This window comes from Schistocerca nitens, chromosome 3 (assembly GCF_023898315.1).
Source record: "Schistocerca nitens isolate TAMUIC-IGC-003100 chromosome 3, iqSchNite1.1, whole genome shotgun sequence".
Classification (NCBI taxonomy): Eukaryota; Metazoa; Arthropoda; class Insecta; order Orthoptera; family Acrididae; genus Schistocerca; species Schistocerca nitens.
The window spans coordinates 602,920,866-602,939,980 of NC_064616.1; the positions used below are offsets into that span (position 1 = coordinate 602,920,866).

The 19,115-nt window shown below is 44.7% G+C and overlaps 1 protein-coding gene across 1 annotated transcript in view; it reads right to left on the bottom strand.

Annotated features, from left to right (window-relative positions):
* The window catches only part of LOC126249676 (uncharacterized), a 169,994-nt gene that overhangs the window by 18,300 nt on the left and 132,579 nt on the right, over positions 1 to 19,115 (bottom strand). Inside the window, exon 7 of the mRNA XM_049951355.1 lies at positions 7,664 to 7,789. Within this exon, the coding sequence (XP_049807312.1) occupies positions 7,664 to 7,789 (126 nt within the window). The remainder of the gene's footprint in view (positions 1 to 7,663; positions 7,790 to 19,115) is intronic.

Here is a 19,115-nt window from a genome sequence, read left to right on the forward strand (position 1 = left end):
TGATACACACTCTAGTGACCATCTTCCACGTGTCCTTCGATTACAGCCACAACTGCCATCTATGCGCCCAAGACGCTGGAAGTTTTCCCAAGCCGATTTGAAACTTTTCCTTGACTAGCGACATTCAATGACCGTCACTTTCCTAGCATTGAAGATCAGGTCACTCATGTTACGGAAGTTATTCTTAGAGCCGCGGAACATTCAATACCTCACACCTCCGATTTGCTCCGGCGCCCCCCAGTTCCTTGGTGGAACGAGGTGCGCCGAGACGCGATACGCGAGCGGAGACGTGCTCTTCGCGTTTTCCACCACCATCCTATGTTGGCCAACTGTATCCGCTATAAGCAGTTACGTGCGCGATGCAGTTGCATCATCCGCGATAGCAAGAAGGCAAGCTGTGACTTCTTTAACAGCTCCTTTAACACCTTCACTCCCTCATCAGTAGTTTGGAGTCGAATTCGACGGCTATCTGGCACGTCTAGCTTCTTCCCGATCTCTGGGCTCACTGTCGCGCATGATACCTTAGTGGATCCAGCCGAAATTTCTAACTCATTGCGTCCACACTTCGCTGAGATTTCGAGCTCTTCAAATTACCCGCCAGCCTTTCTCCCGAAGAAACGAGCAGCGGAAGTGCGACCTCTTGTTTTCTCCTCTCAAAATAGCGTGAGTTATAATACTGTTTCCTCTATGCGGGAACTCCAACACGCACTCTCTTCTTCTCGCTCTTCCGCCCCAGGACCGGATGGCGTCCACGCCCAAATGTTGCTGCATTTGTCATAATGAAGATCGTTTCATCTGCCGGAATATTGGTGTGGAAGTTTGTGATTTCAAGCGATGCAAGGACATGACCAGAGGGAAAGGTAGCATATTTTATAACGTTAATAGCAATATTCCGTTTTACAGACGGTATGTGCATGTACGTCTGTTTTAACATGCTTGCTTTATATATTTAATTTTTGTCAATCCTTTGTAGGGCACTGCCGTCTGATTCTTATTTTGACATTGGCTTACCAACGATGTCAGCCAGTTTCACTTCTGAAGATCACAGTTTAAACTGTCGAAACTGATAAGGTTCTCTTGTATATCTGACGTTTGACGTTTTATCTTTGTTGAAATATTCTGCAGCTGCTAGACTACAGCTATGAACAAAATTATGAAATCAGTACGTCAACAGATATGTTTCTGTATCTGCGGTGTTGTATGTAATTACTTAGTTATTGTTCCAGCATGATTCTCAGACTTTCATTTAAATATATCGCCGGCCGAGGTGGCCGAGCGGTTCTAGGCGCTACAGTCTGGAACCGCGCGACCGCTACGGTCGCAGGTTCGAATCCTGCCTCGGGCATGGATGTGTGTGATGTCTTTAGGTTAGTTAGGTTTAAGTAGTTCTAAGTTCTAGGGGACTGATGACCTTAGAATTTAAGTCCCATAGTGCTCAGAGCCATTTAAATATAATTCACAGGCTGCTTGGCTATAGCTACTCGATCATGCTTCTTACCCCTTTCAGATGACATACTGTTTGTAAGCGTAGCATAAAGCATTCGGAAGCAACACCTAAATTACTGATCTTAATTAACGAATGCTTTATGTAGTGTAACTATTTAATCAGACACCATAGTAATGAAATTCACTCCTCATTTATAAAATGGTGAATCTCTTACTGTATGACAAAAAGAATGTAAATTCTTTGTTCCACTTATTCACCATGTAGCCTTCGATACCATGACGACACAGTTGCCTCTGGGTTGCAGGACATATCCTATGCTCAAATGTAATGAACGGTCTCGAGCAAAGTGGCCTCCGACACTCAAATCAGCATGAATTTGAAAAACATCGGTCGTGGAAAATCCAACTTGTGCTTTTCTCATACGACATCTTGAACGCTATGGATCCAGGAAGACGCAGTGCTTTTTATCTTCTGAAGGGCATTTGAATGACGAACATACTATCATATGAGAGATCAAACGAAATTAACAACTGGACTGAGGACTTCTTGCTAGCGAGGACTTCACGACATGGTCCAGGGAAGTCAAGTAGATTCAATATTCCCGACTCACTATCACATATACGATTATTGTCAAAAATAAGATTGTATGAGAAATTTGTAACTGGACTTAGGATTTTTGGTAAAGAGGACGCTGGAAGTTGCCTTGAATGGAGTTATGGACAGATAAGGAAGTAATATCGGGTGTGTCCCAGGGAAGGGTACCGGGTCCGCTACTTTTCATTCTGTATATTAGCGAACTTGTGGACAATATTAATAGTAACGTCAGGCTTTCCACAGATGATGAAATTGTCTATAATGAAGTACTGTCTGAAAGAAGCTGTGTTAATAGTCAGTCAGATCTTGATAAGATTTTAAAGTGGAGAAAAGATTGGCAACGTGCATTAAATGTTCAGAAATTTAAAAACCACACAAAACGAAAAAAAACGTAGTAACCTATGACTATAACATCATTGAGTCACAGCTGGAATCGGTCAACTCATTCTGATACCCGTGTGTAACACTCCGCAGGGACATGAAACTGAATTATCACATAAGCTCAGTCGAGGGAAAGACAGGTAGCAGACTTCGTTTTATTGGTAGAATACCAGGAAAATGTAATCAGTCTACAAACGAAATTGCTGACAAAGCACTAGTGCGATCCATTCTAAAATATTGTTCAAGTGTGTGGGACTCATACCAAATAGGACTAACATGGGATATTGAACGCATGCAGAGGGGGGCAGCATGAATGGTTACAGATTTGTTTGACTCATGGGATAGCGTCATAGGGTTGCTGAAAGAACTGAAGAGGAAGATTTCTGAGGATAGATGTAAACCATCCCGAGAAATCCTTCTTACAAAGTTTCAATAACCTGCTTTAAATAATGGCTCGAGGAACCTACGACAACCCATACATATCGATCCAACAGGAATAGCGACGGCAAGATTGTATTAACTACAGTACGCACAGAGACATTTAAACAGACATTCTTCCCACGTTTCAGACGTGAATGGAACGGGAAGAAACCCTAATAACTGTTGCAATAGGAAGTACACTCCGCCATGCCCTTCACAGTGTTTTGGGGAGTATAGATCTACATGTACATGTAGATGTAGATACAGTTAAAACATTCGATCTGTTTGAAGTTCGTAGTCACATATTAGTTTGATATGTTCGTTTCAGAAAGCTTCTTTTAGCTTACGGTACTATCAGTTCCTTGCCACCGGAAGCTGGAATTTGTCCCAAGTTCCAGTAGATCATTCGTGCCACGGCATATGCCTCTTACTGTAACCAGACTGAGCGATCTTTTTGCAACATTTCAAGATATGTTAACTGCTTCCTCACCGTCTTCGCAGTGTCTGCACTTTGGGTGTTCCGATTTCCCAATTATGGGTTTGAAGGCATTTGTTCTGATGACTAGTTCCAGTGCAGCAAAAATCAGCCATTTTTTTCTTTTGGGTCTCATTAGGCAGCCAAGAGCCAAGAGTAGGCCTTTTCTTTATCTATTTTACCTTCGACTTTTTCCAAAAACTACAAATACAGGTTGCCAGTCCGGTACTGGGATGCAGTTTTCCGATACTGAGTCTTGGTTTGCTGTACTCTAAGAAACTCTCTGTTGTTCGCTGTAGTCAGAGCTGATTCTTGGTTGTTCTTTCACGTGCTTCTCTTCTTCCACTGTCTAAAGTCCTCTACCACCTATTTTTCAGTGCAAATACAGCCCGTCGAGGACGACGGTTCAATCCTGCTTCCAGCCATCCTGATTTAGGTTTTCCGTGATTTCCCTTAATCGCTCCAGGCAAATGCCGCGATGGTTCCTTAGAAAGGGCATGGCCGATTTCCTTCCCCGTTCTTCCCTAATCCGATGAGACCGATGACCTCGCTGTCTGGTCTCCTTCCCGAAAAACAACCCAACCAACCAACAACCTGTCGACGTTCCTGTCAGAACGAAGTGCATAGTGAATTGACAATAGTTTTGTTTTCCCTTCAGATTATTTTTGTTGTTATTCGTTTTCGAAATTTCATATACATTGACGGAGAAAATCGTAACACCAGTAAGGAGTTGTGCAACATAAATGAAAGTTGGTAGGCATGTTTCTACAAAAATGATGTCTATTCAGATTTCGCTACAGTCGCGTAAGAGTGGCGCTAGTAGCACCACCATGAGGATACAAACCAGGTTAGCTTTAATTTCCGGCTGTAATGATCGTGAGCGTTAGTTATCTTTGAGATAAGATGTGATGAGTTGGTGTGTCAAGAATGCCTTGAAAGTTATGAAGACCTATTATCAACACCTCACTCAGTCTGAAATGGGTCGCGTAGTAAGACTACGAGAAGGTGGCTTTTCCGTCTGCGATATTGCAGAAAGACTTGGCAGGAATGCAGCTACTGTACACGATTGCTGGCAGTGGTTCTCAAGGGACTGTACGGTCGCTCTGGACAGCCACGTGGCACTACCGACAGAGAAGACCATCATGTTTGGCGTATGGTTCTGGCGCATCGTAACTACATTTGCATTAGCAATTTGTGGAGCACTTGGCACCACAGTGACACAACGAATTCTTAAAAATCGGTTATTTCAACGACAGCTTCGAGCCAGACGTCCGGTAGCATGCATTCCACTAACAACAAACCACTTCCATTTTCCACTTCAGTGGTGTCAAGCGAGAGCTCATTGGAGGGCAGAATGGAGTTCTGTTGTGTTTTCTGATGAAAACTGGTTCTGTTTCGGTGCCAGTGATCGCCGTGTGGGAGTTAGAGGGGGCCTGCAACCAACCTGTCTGTCTGCTAGATATACCTGGAGATATGATCTGGGGTGTGATTTCGGATGGCAGCAGGAACACATTCGTGGTTATCCTACGCACCCTGACTGCAAGCTGTACATTAGTCTGGTGACTCGACCTGTTGTGCTGCCTCTCATGAACAGCATTCCATGGGATGTTTTCCAGTAGGATAACGCTCGCCCACATACCGCTGTTGTAACCCAACATGCTCTGCAGAGTGTTGACATGTTCCCTTGGCCTGCGCGATCACCAGATCTGTCTCTAGTCGAGCACATATGGGACACCATCGAACTACAACTCCAGCGTCATCCACAACTAGCATTAACCGTCCCTGTATTGACCGACCAATTTCGACAGGCCACAAACTGACATTCAACACTTGTACAACACAATGCACGAACGTTTGCATGCTTGGATTCAGCATTCTGGCGGTTACACCGGTTATTAATGTGCCAGCATTTCACATTTGCAATGGCTAATCTCGTGCTTACATTTACGAGTCATGTTGCAATGTTGATCACTTAAAGACCCTACCTACAGAGATGTATTCCCTAAATTTTAGTACCCTGCATTAATTATTTTGGTATTGCGATTTTTTTCCCATCAGTGTACTTGGTTGTACCAACAAAAGTGTTTGCTGGAATATTGGATGTGAAAAAATGACGTGACTCGAATGCAGTAGGGGTTTAATCGGTTGCGCTAACGCCGCTACTCGCCAGCTGGCGCTCTCTCGTGGTTTTCAATAGGCTCCTAAAACTTTGAACCTACATTTCTCGAAAATGGTTGTGGAGTCCTTGTACTAGAACAGCATATGTTACAGCCACATACATACTACAACCATTCGAAATATGAGAACAATAGTTGGCACACTGGGTGTATGCTTCCCTTGTCAGTCTGTGAGGTGAGGTGAGTTCGTGGAGCTCATTGGAAGAATATGACTGGCAAATGACATAGCATACAAGAGGGGTGTTCCAGATTGATTTAAAAGTTATTTTTTTCCCACCATTCATGGTGCGCCATTTGACTCATTTCCAGTATGCAGTACTTTTGTCTAGTTTTAGGCGGCAAGGCAAGCACTATAAGTTTGATCCGTGCTCAGGAAAAACTATCACAGACAACTGGTGGCAGTGTGAGGAGTGTACACCATCACGAAAAACTGTTCTTGTAACACGACATAGGTCGTCCCCGTACGAATTGAAATTTGGAAACAACGTATGCTGTCGCTAAAATAGGGTTCCAGATACTGCCACATCCACCGTATTCCCCTGGCTTTGTATGCCCTCAATGAACCACTTTTTCGGTCTGTCGCACCCACTGCAGGACAGCTCCTCGCCGTTCCTGGAATCCTACGAAATGTCCGCGACAGCTCTGGGTAGACTTTAATCAGAAGGGACCAAGTCAGGAGAAAACAGAGGGTGTGGAAGTACCTGGAACCCCATTTCAGCGATGGTTTTCCGGCTCGTGTGGGGACGAGCATTGTCAAACTGCAAATGCACTATTCTTGACGCTGCACACTCCAGACACACTGCCACCTGTCGCAATGTGCAATGATTGTCCTGCCACATGTGATTAGACCGAAGTACTGAATTCTTACAACTGTAATGACGAGTTAAATGGCACACCATGACTAATGGGAAAAAATAAAGTGTAAATCAATATGAAACGCACTTCGTGGTTTTAACCTCTCAAGAAAAATTTAACCTCTCACGAATCATTTTTGGGCTGTGCCTGTGCTGTTATCGTCAGGTGCCTATTGTGTCTGCCAGAACCTGTATATAGGGGATGAAGAAGTTCTCCAGCCTGGAGGTGATGGGCTGGTCTTCCCCTAACTCTCCTAAATTGGTTTTAGTAGGAGCCTACATGGCTGGCTTACGGATTTATGATTTCCCATGATGACTGGTGTTTCCTAATACCTATTCACGAAGAAGTTCTTAAAGTCCCGTCAGGAAATAACAGCACGTTACAGAGGCTCTACTAGTGGGAGCAGAAAATAGCTAATGAAAATGCCTACATTCTGCTTCTGATTCAGATTGGCTGAAATGTCTAAATGTTAAATAATTTTGTGGAGCAGTTTGGTAGCTCGTGAAATCGGGAGTCGGCTGGCAGCTCTCGTGGGCTTGAGTTGGCAAGTTATTGACCCTTTTGGACAAAATTTGTTCTAAAGTGGTTATTATTTCGGAAATATTGAATCAGCGACACTTCTTGATCACAGACACTACTTTACCTGCACGGAAAGCCTACAGAACATTCCAAATTTCGTTCCGAAGTGTGGGCATATTTCTGCTTAGGTACTTTCATAATTTTTTCAGTGAGTATTGCATATTAGTGAGAAGTAGACTTCTCAGTAAAAAGAGAACCTACAGTAGCTCTTCGAGCCATTATCTAGCTAGAGATGATGTTCGATAAATGTGATGAACTTGGCCAGGATTAATTGACACCAACAAATTTCATTCGTTGCCGTGCAAATATGAGTCTGTCGTTTCTCTGCGACTTCTTTTCCTATTGATTTTAAGCTATATTCCTGTTTTGTCGTTGTGATTGTTGGCGGGAGTTACTAGTAACCGCTTGGAGGTGGTACATTGAACTGTTACGCGAACATATTCTAGAACAGTGATTGCATCTCAGAATCTTTCTTTAAAGTGCTTAGATTGCTTTAAACTGGTTTTACATGTGTAGTAGTGGAAAGAATTAGGCGGGATCCTCCAATAAAGTGTCGGATGATGTATGCGGAGCAATACGTTACGTGATTTGTCTCGAGCACCACACGGTGTGGGCTCCGCCTGCGATCACGACTGGGAATTCGTGTGACGCCACAAAAGCTCTGGAGAACAGACGAGAAGAAACTTTTAGCGAGTAGTTCGGTGAAGGTTTTGAAAGTTTTAAAGCGTGACTTACCCTGGGGATGAGATGCGGGATCTGGCGGTAGCCACGCCTTGTTTGCCCCTGGGAGCAGAGACAGTGGCCACCGATGCAGCAGACCAGCCCACGGAAGACGCGGCACAGGCGGCTGTGGCTCGACTGCTGCAACAACGTACCGTATCTTATTGTCTCTTCATAATGACATTCGTGAAAGTTAAAACACAAAAAGGACACATACGAAGTAGACGGGATTTGCCGATTCGACCATAACCTGTATTGGGCCAGATTGCCAGTGATGTCATGGATGATGTCATGTATCATTGCCAGATTTGTCAGCCAGTCCCCTCTCCTCTGACGTCGCAGTGAACCTAGGCCAATTGAACTGCGTATAAAATTTTGAGAAATTAAAAATAGCCCAGTTGTCCTAAGTACAAAATATAAGATGATGGACATCAACACAGCCTTCTGACATTACAGGACACTTGTGATAAGAGCCTAATTGGCCTAAGTAAAAACTGGTGATAAATTTAAAAAAAAATTAAAGATGTCCACTCGTCCTATTGGTGGGATATTAAAAAATCCGAGCTGTCTGGCCTGAGCAAAGCCTGCTGGCTGGTAAATAACGATTGTGGAAGTATACAATACAAAATGACGATCTGAGCACAGTCTACATTGTTACCAGATCAGATAGCTAATTATAGAAACCAAGATGGTGGACCTGGGCACATGAGCACAGTCAGGATGGTTGCCAGGTCACTTCTGATAAGTATAGAATCCAAAATGGTCTTTTGCAAATAAGTTCTCCACTGGTTTTTCTGCTAACCTCACAGTGGAACTGGGCCACATGTCACAAATATAAAACGCAAGAGTTTAGTTTGAATTGGTGGGAAATCCAAATAGTCCAGTTGTTCTAAGTCTGAAGTAACATAACAACTTACCCCATACCTTTGATGTCCCCATACAGTGACAGCTTGCACATAGATACTCAGCACGACAACAGTCGTCACTCTTGGCCTTGCAGCCAGTTGCACCTCGGTGTTCTACCACGGAGTTGGGCTGACTCATGACTTCGCAGCTGCCAGCCAACATGCAGTGTGCACACTGAAGTTCTTCATGTACTGCACTATATCCACAACAGAACGCTCTGTGCTCCAGGAAGCTATCTGTTCCACAGGTGTCTAGACTATGTGATGGTACCTGGTGCATGCCACTGCCTTTGCATGCCACCTGTGGATGGTCCTTTCAACCTTACGATGCGTGTCTCTACTTGCAGTAATGCAACTTGGAATGGGGACAGATGCTTGCCACCTATTTTTCGCTATAGGTGGTGAGCCCCACCACAGCTGGTGAACTTCCAGACACATTTATACGTCTTCATTCCATTTTAGAACTGAATGACAACTTGTCCAAACAGGATGAAGCCTACTGTAGTGGGGGATTTCAGTGTGCCAATGGGGTTTCTGTAACGGTTGTGAGAGATGTTTCATGCCTCCTAGTTGTCTGGAATGCGACGCTATTAAAATTAAAATGTAAGAAATGACGCTTTCCAGCACAGGGTCTATTTTATTTATCCAACTCCTAGCAATATGTATATGTATAGAGAAAGCTCCACACACAATAGTAGATACTGAGTGCATTCAGACCCAGAGTAGATCACCGATGACGTCATAGTATTCCCCCACCCCTCCTCTCTCCACACCTCTGACAAAGGCCAATTGTCCTATGTACGAGTAAAATGGTGGAAAACTCAAATTATGGCGAGATTGTCCCGTACCTCTGTATAAGTAGGGCTGTTGTCCGAAGCATAAATTGGTAGGAAATCGAAAATCCAAAACGGTGACCGAATGTGGCGATTGGGGTATAGCGGCACAGCTCAGTATGACATCAGAATCCAAGATGGCTGACCCGCAATATTGTGCAGGTCTATGATGTCAGAAACCAAGATTCTAAGACAAAGAGTAGTAATCTGCCTGTAGAGACCTGTTGGGCTATTATTATTGGTGCGGCTCTATGGTGTCATAGATGACATGCTTTAGGCGAGAAGGGAAGTACACTATGTGATGAAAAGTATCCGGACACCCCCAAAACATAAGTTTTTCATATTAGGTGCATTGTGCTGCCACCTACTGCCAGGTACTACATATCAGCGACCTCAGTAGTCATTAGACATCGTGAGAGAGCAGAATGGGGCGCTTCTTGGAACTCACAGACTTCGCATGTGGTCAGGTGATTGGGTGTCACTTGGGTCACACGTCTGTAAACGAGATTTCCACACTCCTAAACATCTCTAGGTCCACTGTTTTCGATGTGATAGTGAAGCGGAAATATGATGGGACACATACAGCACAGAAGCGTACAGGCCGACCTCGTCTGTTGACTGACAGATACTGCCGACAGTTGAAGAGGGTCGTAATTTGTAATAGGCAGACATCTATCCAGACCATCACACAGGAATTCCAAATAGCATCAGGATCCACTGCAAGTACTATGACAGCTAGTCGGGAGGTGAGAAAACTTGGGTTTCATGGTCGAGTGGCTGTTCATAAGCCACACATCACACCGGTAAATGCCAAACGACGCCTCGCTTGGTGTAAAGAGCGTAAACATTAGACGATTGAACAATAGAAAAACGTTGTGTGGAATGACGAATCACGGTTATGGTATGGTCGTGTTTTTCATGGAGGGGACTTGCACCCCTTGTTGTCTTGCGCTGCACTTCACAACACAGGCCTACATTGATGTTTTAAGCACCTTCTCGCTTCCCACTGTTGGAGAGCAATTCGGGATGGTGATTGCATCTTTCAACACGATCGAGCACCTGTTCATAATGCACGGCCTGTGGCGGAGTGGTTAAACGACAATAGTATCCCTGTAATGGACTGGCCTGCACAGAGGGCTGACCTGAATCCTATAGAGCACCTTTGGGATGTTTTGTAACGCCGACTTCGTGGCAGGCCTCACCGACCGACATCGATACCTCCCCCCAGTGCAGCACTCCGTAAAGAATGGGCTACCATTCCCCAAGAAAACTTCCAGCACCTGATTGAACTTATGCCTGCGAGAGTGGAAGCTGTCATCATCGCTAAGGGTGGCCAACGCCATAGTGAATATCAGCATTACCGATGGAGGGCGCCACGAACTTGTAAGTCATTTTCAGCCAGGTGTCCGGATACTTTTGATCACATAATGTAACTTACCCACAAAGACATGTAGGGCTATTTATAGCAGCTGGGTTACTGTAGAATTCTATACTGTCTGTCCTAAGTTAAGCGATTCTTCTCTGACGTCACCATTTAAATAAATTGTCACCCTAAGTTCAAGATGGTCAACAAATATGTCATACAGAATCATGTTATATCAATTCAAATATCAGGAGCCCACATTTCCTCCTAAACAGCTCCTCCTCCACACCATCTACCCAAAAGGGTGAGAAAATCCACTTACCCCAAGTTGAAAATGATGGGAAGTGTGCTGACTGTTAAACTATAGAGCATTCCTCCTAACTTTGAAACTGGATATCCCACTGACGCAGCCTGTATGTTTATCAAACACACGTCGCTCTTGTATGTAGTTGGGGGAAAGGTTTGGAGAGGTATTCACTTGCATATTTATTTAAACACTGGTGATTTCATACCACACCACGCCGAACGTCAGTAGAGTCACGAGCTCTGGCTCACGTCAACTCCCGCTGCAAGTCGCTGTGCTGTACCGTGCCAGACCAGGCCGCGCGCTGCGCCAGAGGAATCCTCTCAGGCTGACAGACCACATCAGACTCAGCAGTACTATCGTTCGGAGTGCTCCACATGACGTCACATCGCCCCCGAATTCATCGCTACAGAGAGGCTGCTTTCACTTGCAGTAGGTACGTATATGAACCGGCCGGTACGACGTCACACAGTTAGAAATGCAGGCAGTTGCTCACCAACAGTTCTGACATTTCATAGCGGGAGAAATTCATTCCTTCTCGACTGTTACGTGCTGCAGGCTACCACCACTACCTTAACTGCTCTGTGCTTCTCTCGCTGCTCACTTTCACCAACAACAGTACCATCACAATGTATTTATCTCGGTCTCTGGCGTTTTGAGGCATGCGGTACATTTCGACGGAGGTCGTCACTTCGCAGGCGCTTACACAGAGGCGTACCTAACTTCTCAATCAGGTCTCAATTTTGAAATTGCACAGCGGCTTACTATGTAAGTGAACGTCCAGACTGATCACTGAGACACTAGCCGACACCATCATGTACATTGCGTCAGACAGCACCGATGTTAGAAGTTCTAATAATAGTCCGTCAAGCTGTGCATGTAACTACTCTTTGAGCAACGCGTTATTTGCTAGTACCTTTCCAACCCAGTCGCAAGTCTAATTTGATATTCCGTATTATGTTGATATGACGATAGTTCAGAACTCTATCAAGCATGGTATCAACATACGTACATGTATCTAACGCCATCCAGATTTGTGAGGTAATTGAGTGAGATCCCCCCCCCCCCCTGTTAAGATTAGCATGCTATTTTCTGGGAACTGTTCAATTCAGTCATAACTCTCGCATGATATTCCGTATTTGCGGAACATACAGCTGCGACAGGCAGTCGAAAGATTCACATCTCACATAACAACATCAAAGACAGAAGAAATCAGGACTCTTACAGAACCGTACACTTGCATTCCCATCGCTAAAGTATCGTTAAATAAAGGACTGATATGTTTATATGCAAAGTGTAATGAAATAACGACGTTAGACGCCGACTATACTAGGAGGCTGTAGGGTAGAATAGGGCAGCAATGTTTATTTTGTAACGTGGCAGTATTTTGTACCTTACAAGGTACCTTTCCCATCAATGTAACATGATTAAGCGACCCCAAGGAGATATCAAATCAGTTCTCAAAAATGGTTCAAATGGCTCTGAGCACTATGGGACTTAACTTCTGAGGTCATCAGTGCCCTAGAACTTAGAACTACTTAAACCTAACTAACCTAAGGACATCACACACATCCATGCCCGAGGCAGGATTCGAACCTGCGACCGTAGCGGTCACGCGGTTCTAGACTGTAGCGCCTAGAACCGCTCGGCCACTCCGACCGGCTAAATCGGTTCTAATTCTGTGTGACAGATATCGTCAAATATACTTAATTTAATTAATTTTGTCAGTGCATGTTGCGTGATTGGGTAGAAGCAATGTTGTACTAGGTCAATGTAAGAAAGAGTGGGAGCGTGTGCTTATACCAAGCCGCTTTCCTTCCGGGAAGCTCTTGAAAAGCTCTTGAGATGCGAAGCCATGGGAAGGACTAGCTGTCGGCGGCGGCCGTCTTTGTAGAGTTGGGTGGTGAACAGAGCAGCAGCTTAAGAGTCGCGAACACTGAGACGCGGTGGCGTCCGGCGCCTGGCCGTCGTGACCGTAGAAAATACAACGGCTTTTGCACGGCTTGAGGCCCGCCACCGCGGCGCCGCTAGCCATTAAATTAACGTGCAGACCACGTAGACTCTGCGTCAAAAAATGGTTCAAATGGCTCTGAGCACTATGGGACTCAACTGCTGAGGTCATAAGTCCCCTAGAACTTAGAACTACTTAAACCTAACTAACCTAAGGACAACACACACATCCATGCCCGAGGCAGGATTCGAACCTGCGACCGTAGCGGTCGCGCGGTTCCAGACTGTAGCGCCAGAACCGCTCGGCCACCAGCGGCCGGCAGACACTGCGTGTTCCCGCGGAAAATGTAACCGACTTCACGCGGATTGTGTAGGATCACATTCCGTCGATGAAGTACTGAGGTATTCCAAGAACTTAGATTCGCCACCCACGTTTAAAGAAAGGTGAACTGCTGTAGGAAACGCAGAAGAGAAATGTGGTCAGTCTGCCGTCTTCAATCTTAGAACTCGTTCAGATTGGACGCGCTCTGTGCAGACGACGGACAGACTAGTCTTGTGCTCTTTCGTAGTAGATAGCTGTTAGGACAGTGTACTTGCTGATATACTTCGGAACTTCGCCATACGGCTGGGAGTTCGCGCCTGGTTCAGCAAACTATGATAGAGAGCACTTCATTTGGTGTACAATGAAGTTGTGAAGCAATATTCGTTTACCAGTGTTCGAACCGCAATCAGCCGTCCAAGATTTCAGAGATCTGAGAGGCTCCAGCTGCTCCGTTGGCGCCGACCTCTTCGAGAAGCAGAGCTCTGTATCGCCACACATCTACAATTACGTGGATACAGCACATGCTTATCATTGTACGGAGGTAATGATAAATTGCTGAGGTTTCACTTTCCTTATTGGGGTAGTAATTTCTTCTGATATTTTGTACAACTGTGATGTCAGTCATTCCGCGTGTATTAGCAAATTGCGTGCGTTAAACAGGGCTGAGCTAAGCAGTGAAGGGCCAATATCAATACAGGGAAAAACTGTACTCTGTATTATTTCTGAGAATATTAATTTGATCAATGATTACAATATCTATGGGTTTAATTTTAAATAAATGTTGACCGAATATGGCGATTGGGGTATAGAGTCACAGCATTTGTTTGTTCGTAGGTAGTGATTTATCCTGATCATTTAATTCACTTACGTTTGATATATTCGATGTAGTATAACTTTTGAGTCACTTTGAAGAGGACAGACAACTTGTCTGCAGATCCTGAATGATTAATTATCCGCAGGATAATTCTAGGAAACGGGTAGGCAAACGACAGGCATTTTGCTAGAGTAATATAAATAAGATTAACGAGCTAATGGTTCAAATGGCTCTGAGCACTATGGGACTTAAATTCTAAGATCATCAGTTCCCTAGAACTTAGAACTACTTAAGCCTAACTAACCTAAGGACATTACACACATCCATGCCCGAGGCAGGATTCGAACCTGCTACCGTAGCGATCGCGCGGTTCCAGACTGTAGCGCCTAGAACCTCTCGGCCACCACGGCCGACGATTAACGAGCTCTTACTGGGGGTACATACGAGTGTCAGGGCACCCACTGCATTGTAAAACCCGTTGCGTTAAATAAGTCATATGTATCTACCTATGGCCAGTCCCCGCCATCACTAGCCGGAAGAGGGAACGTTAGAATTTATCTAGCCGCGCGGGATTAGCCGAGCGGTCTCAGGCGCTGCAGTCATGGACTGTGCGGCTGATCCCGGCGGAGGTTCGAGTCCTCCCTCGGGCATGGGTGTGTGTGTTTGTCCTTAGGATAATTTCGGTTAAGTAGTGTGTAAACTTAGGGACTGATGACCTTAGCAGTTAAGTCCCATAAGAATTTATATAAGCAACCACCATGTGTGAAGATCGGTGCGCAGTGCACGCCAACCGCTGCAAAGTCCAGTATCATGGCCGAAACTGATTGGCCTTGTGTGTAGTAAGGTAAGAAAGTTTTTTGTATACATTTAGACACTGCAGGGCGCCTCAGCTGACTGCAACATCCATCGATGCGCATCGCGAGACTGTCGTGATCGCGGGTCGAAAGCTTTCAGCCATAACAGAGCTGACTAGAAGTGATTGGCGCCGCAAGCTACGCCCCGTCCGGTAGTGCACGAGACCCCGGCAACAGTCAGATACGTCTGCAGAATGCAACGAACGAAATGCGCGCTGCAATCGTTCTCCAATGCCGTGACTATCGTTTCGCAAAAGCTGTAAGCGAACTCTTGAAACAAATAGTCGTGTGCAGGACAACAGCGTTTATTGCCCGAACTTAAACAGTATGCTGCACAAACGTCGAGAGCGAGAACAGAACACTAGATCACCACATCACTTCTCACAAATAGTAACTGTCAAGCAAATGGCTAGAGACACGTATGCGAAAAACTGACAGAACAACGCCAAATCTATACGTGTAGGACGTACGACATATTCAGCGGATTTCTTATCCTATTGTCTCCTAGGTACGAACGTGCTGATGATGATTTGACGCCATCCACCAGTTCTTAGGACCGTATGTTAAAGTAAAATCAAAGGAGACAGAAAACTCCAATAACCTCCTACATGTGACTTTGACACAGTTTTTTACAACAACAGGACATTCCCTACAAACAGACTTCGGTCGCATCACTATAGATCTGCAGCGCTTACATGTCGTTCGCACAGATACAGTACTATTAATAGCCCCCGACCACAGCAGTTCCGACAGCTCCATCAGATAACTGTGCTTGAAAGTGTCATTCTATGGATCGGAAAGTCTCGGTATTTGATCCCTCGTCAGTCAGTCGTAAGTTTTGTATCTGTGCATTACACTTTAATTCGACTCTGTTAATGCTGGTTTCTGTAGAGGCAAATACTGTTGTTAAAAATTGTACCCTAATGCTATCTTCATCCTTAGCCAGCCACTTTAATTCGGTAATTTGGCTGCAGAGGTCTGTGTCACCGAGTTTCACATAGTCTACATGTGAGTTAACCACTACGGCAACCGAATTGTTGTTAAATGCAGTTATCCCATCAGATTTTAAAACTCGGCAATCTGCTTCCTAGCTTGTGGATGCACAATGCTGTCTTCTTCTAACCCAGTGGACACGTTACAGAACACTGTTACACAGTTTGCACCACACAAAAGCGTATGACATAGGATGCATCACAAATAAAGGTTCTTAGTGTGAAAAATACCAATCAGCGCTGTGCAGTTGCAAATAGTAGCTTACCAATACGTTCCTTTAGTAATGGTACTTCATAAATTCACCTATAATCCGCGTAGCCTAGGCTGAAGTCAGGTCCAGCTAGGCACGTCCGATTAACACTACACTCAGGTGTCCAAAGTTATGAGACACCTCCTAATATCGAGTCGGACTTCCTTTTTCTCTGCGTAGTGCAGCGACTCAACGTGGCATGGCCTCAGCATGTCAGTGGGCATCCGATGCACAAATATTGAGCCATAATGCCTCTACAGGCGTCCAGAACCCGAAAGTATTACCGGCAAAGGATTTTGTCCACGAACTGACCTCTCTATTGTTTCCCATACATCTTCCATGGGATTCACGTCGGGCGATCTGGGTGGTCAAATAAATCGCTCAAATTTTCCTGAATGTTCTGACATGGCGCATTGTCATCCATAAAAATTCCATCGATGTTTGTGATCACGACGTCCATAAATGGCTGAAGATGGTCTGCAATCAGCCGAACATAACCATTTCCAGTCAATGATCGATTCAGTTGGACCAGAGGACACAGTCCACCCCTTGTAAATACAGCCCACACTGTTATGGAGCCCTAAAGAGCTTGCATAATTCCTTGTTGAAAACTTTGGTCGGTGGCATCGTGGGCTCTGCGCCATACTCGAACCACAGCATTAGCTCTTGCCAATTGAAATGGCGGCTCATTTGACTAGGCCACGGTTTTCAGTCGTCTAGGGTCCAACAGATATGGTCACGAGCTCAGGAGAAGCGCTGCAGGCGATGTCGTACTGGTAGCAAAGGCACTCGCGTCGGTCGTCTGTAGCCGTAGCCCATTAACGCCAAATTTCGCCGCAGTAACCTAACGGATAATGCCTGAAATTTGCTATTCTCGACACACTCTCGACACTGGATCGCAGAATATGGAATTCCCTCACGATTTCCGAAATGGAATGTCCCATACGTCTAGCTCCCGTCGTGCAGCCGTAATGAAGTCGGAAACCTTTCCACAGGAATAAACTGAATACAAATGACAGCTCGGCCAATTCACTACCCTTTTGTACCCTGTACCACCATCTGTATATGTGCATGTCGCTATCCCATGACTTTCGTCACCTTAGTTTATTGATAAAGCAGAAACCTTCCACTGCCATGATCGTCTGATTTACTTTCATGTTGGGAATACTAGCCGTTGTTAATACTAAGAGCCTTTGTCAAACATGTCCGGGACTGATGACCTCAGCGGTTTGGTCCCATAGGATTTCACACACATACATGTCCAATAAAACGCACATAAAACTGAAAAAAATCTTTTGGTATGGTCTGAAACACCTTTGGTGTACAGCATATGGAACGAGTTTGAGGAACTATGAAACCATCCTACCTGAAACATTTTACGTCTTTGGTCCAAGGGTATTTAACTAATAGAACAATCTACGTTATAATGAACGCTGAATGTCACATCTCAATATAAATAAACGATGTAACAGATGGGACCAATAGCTCTAAAGCATTTTTCTCTTATAATGCTGCTGAGTAGAGAGAAGTATAATCACAGGGATATCGTAATGAATTTCAGAAAACCAAGGATAAATTGGATGGTGATGACTACAGCGTAACTCCGTTCGAAAATGTGAGAGGTATGCTCCCAAAACTATGCCCTAGGCTCTACAGTCTGGAGCCGCGAGGCCGCTACGGTCGCAGGTTCGAACCCTGCCTCGGTCATGGATGTGTGTGATGTCCTTAGGTTAGTTAGGTTTAAGTAGTTCTAAGTTCTAGGGGACTGATGACCTCAGAAGTTGAGCCCCATAGTGCTCAGAGCCATTTTAAATGCATTTCCATGGAGGAACGACGATGTAGATCTCACACAACCATGTTGGGTAAAGGGATGTGAATGTCAGGGTGGATGGAATAAATACACCACCAATAGGAGTGACTCCAACCATTCAAAAATAAGTGGTCATACAGTGAATTTTACTAAATGTCATTTTGTTTTCTCTGTAACAGCAGTTTGTGCAGTGTCTGTGTGGAAGTAAGTAATACTCTACTCTAGTCGAAATCCGTTATCGTGCAATTACTATACTAAGAAAAGTATAATTATAGATGCAGCAGCAAGTCTTCTATGAACATTGCTCTGGAGAACTAGTTTCTTGTATTCTTGCCATTAAAAACCTATATCTGGTGTAGATATCATAAAAGAGAATAGGGTGTGTACAGAGGCATCTAGATAATGTTTTCCTCGATAAACTCATGTGTGGAATAGGAGAAAGAATCCATAATACTGTTACAATGTACCCCCACCATTCACTCTACACAGGCCCCTCGAATATTTGCTTAGATGTAGTCTGTTATCTACAGAAGGGCTGCAACTCCAATAGGCTGGAGCGATTTGCATAGGATTGACAACTGCTCCAAGGAATGACAGTAAATAAATGTAACTATTCCATACATATAGGCGAGGAGACCCACTATTCTTCTATTATAGCCGGCCGCTGAGGCCGAGCAGTCCTAGGCGCTTCAGTCCGGAATCGCGCTGCTGCTACGGTCGCAGGTTCGAATCCTGCCTCGGGCATGGATGTGTGTGATGTCCTTAGGTTAGATTTAATTAGTTCTAAATCTAGGGGACTGATGACCTCAGACGTTAAGTCTCATAGTACTTAGAGCCATTTGAACATTTTTTTCTATTATGCTGCTAACGACGACAATTCACTAGAAACGGTAGCAATCGTAATATGTCTGGAAGTAAGCACCTGGAGAGATCTAAAGTGCAATGAATACATACAAGCAAAAGTAGATGCCGTACTGAGGGTCGTTAGAGGAATCTTTAGGAAAAATATAATCCATCAACGAAAGAAGTGTCTTAGAAAACACCGGTTCGACCAGGCTGTAAGTCGTGC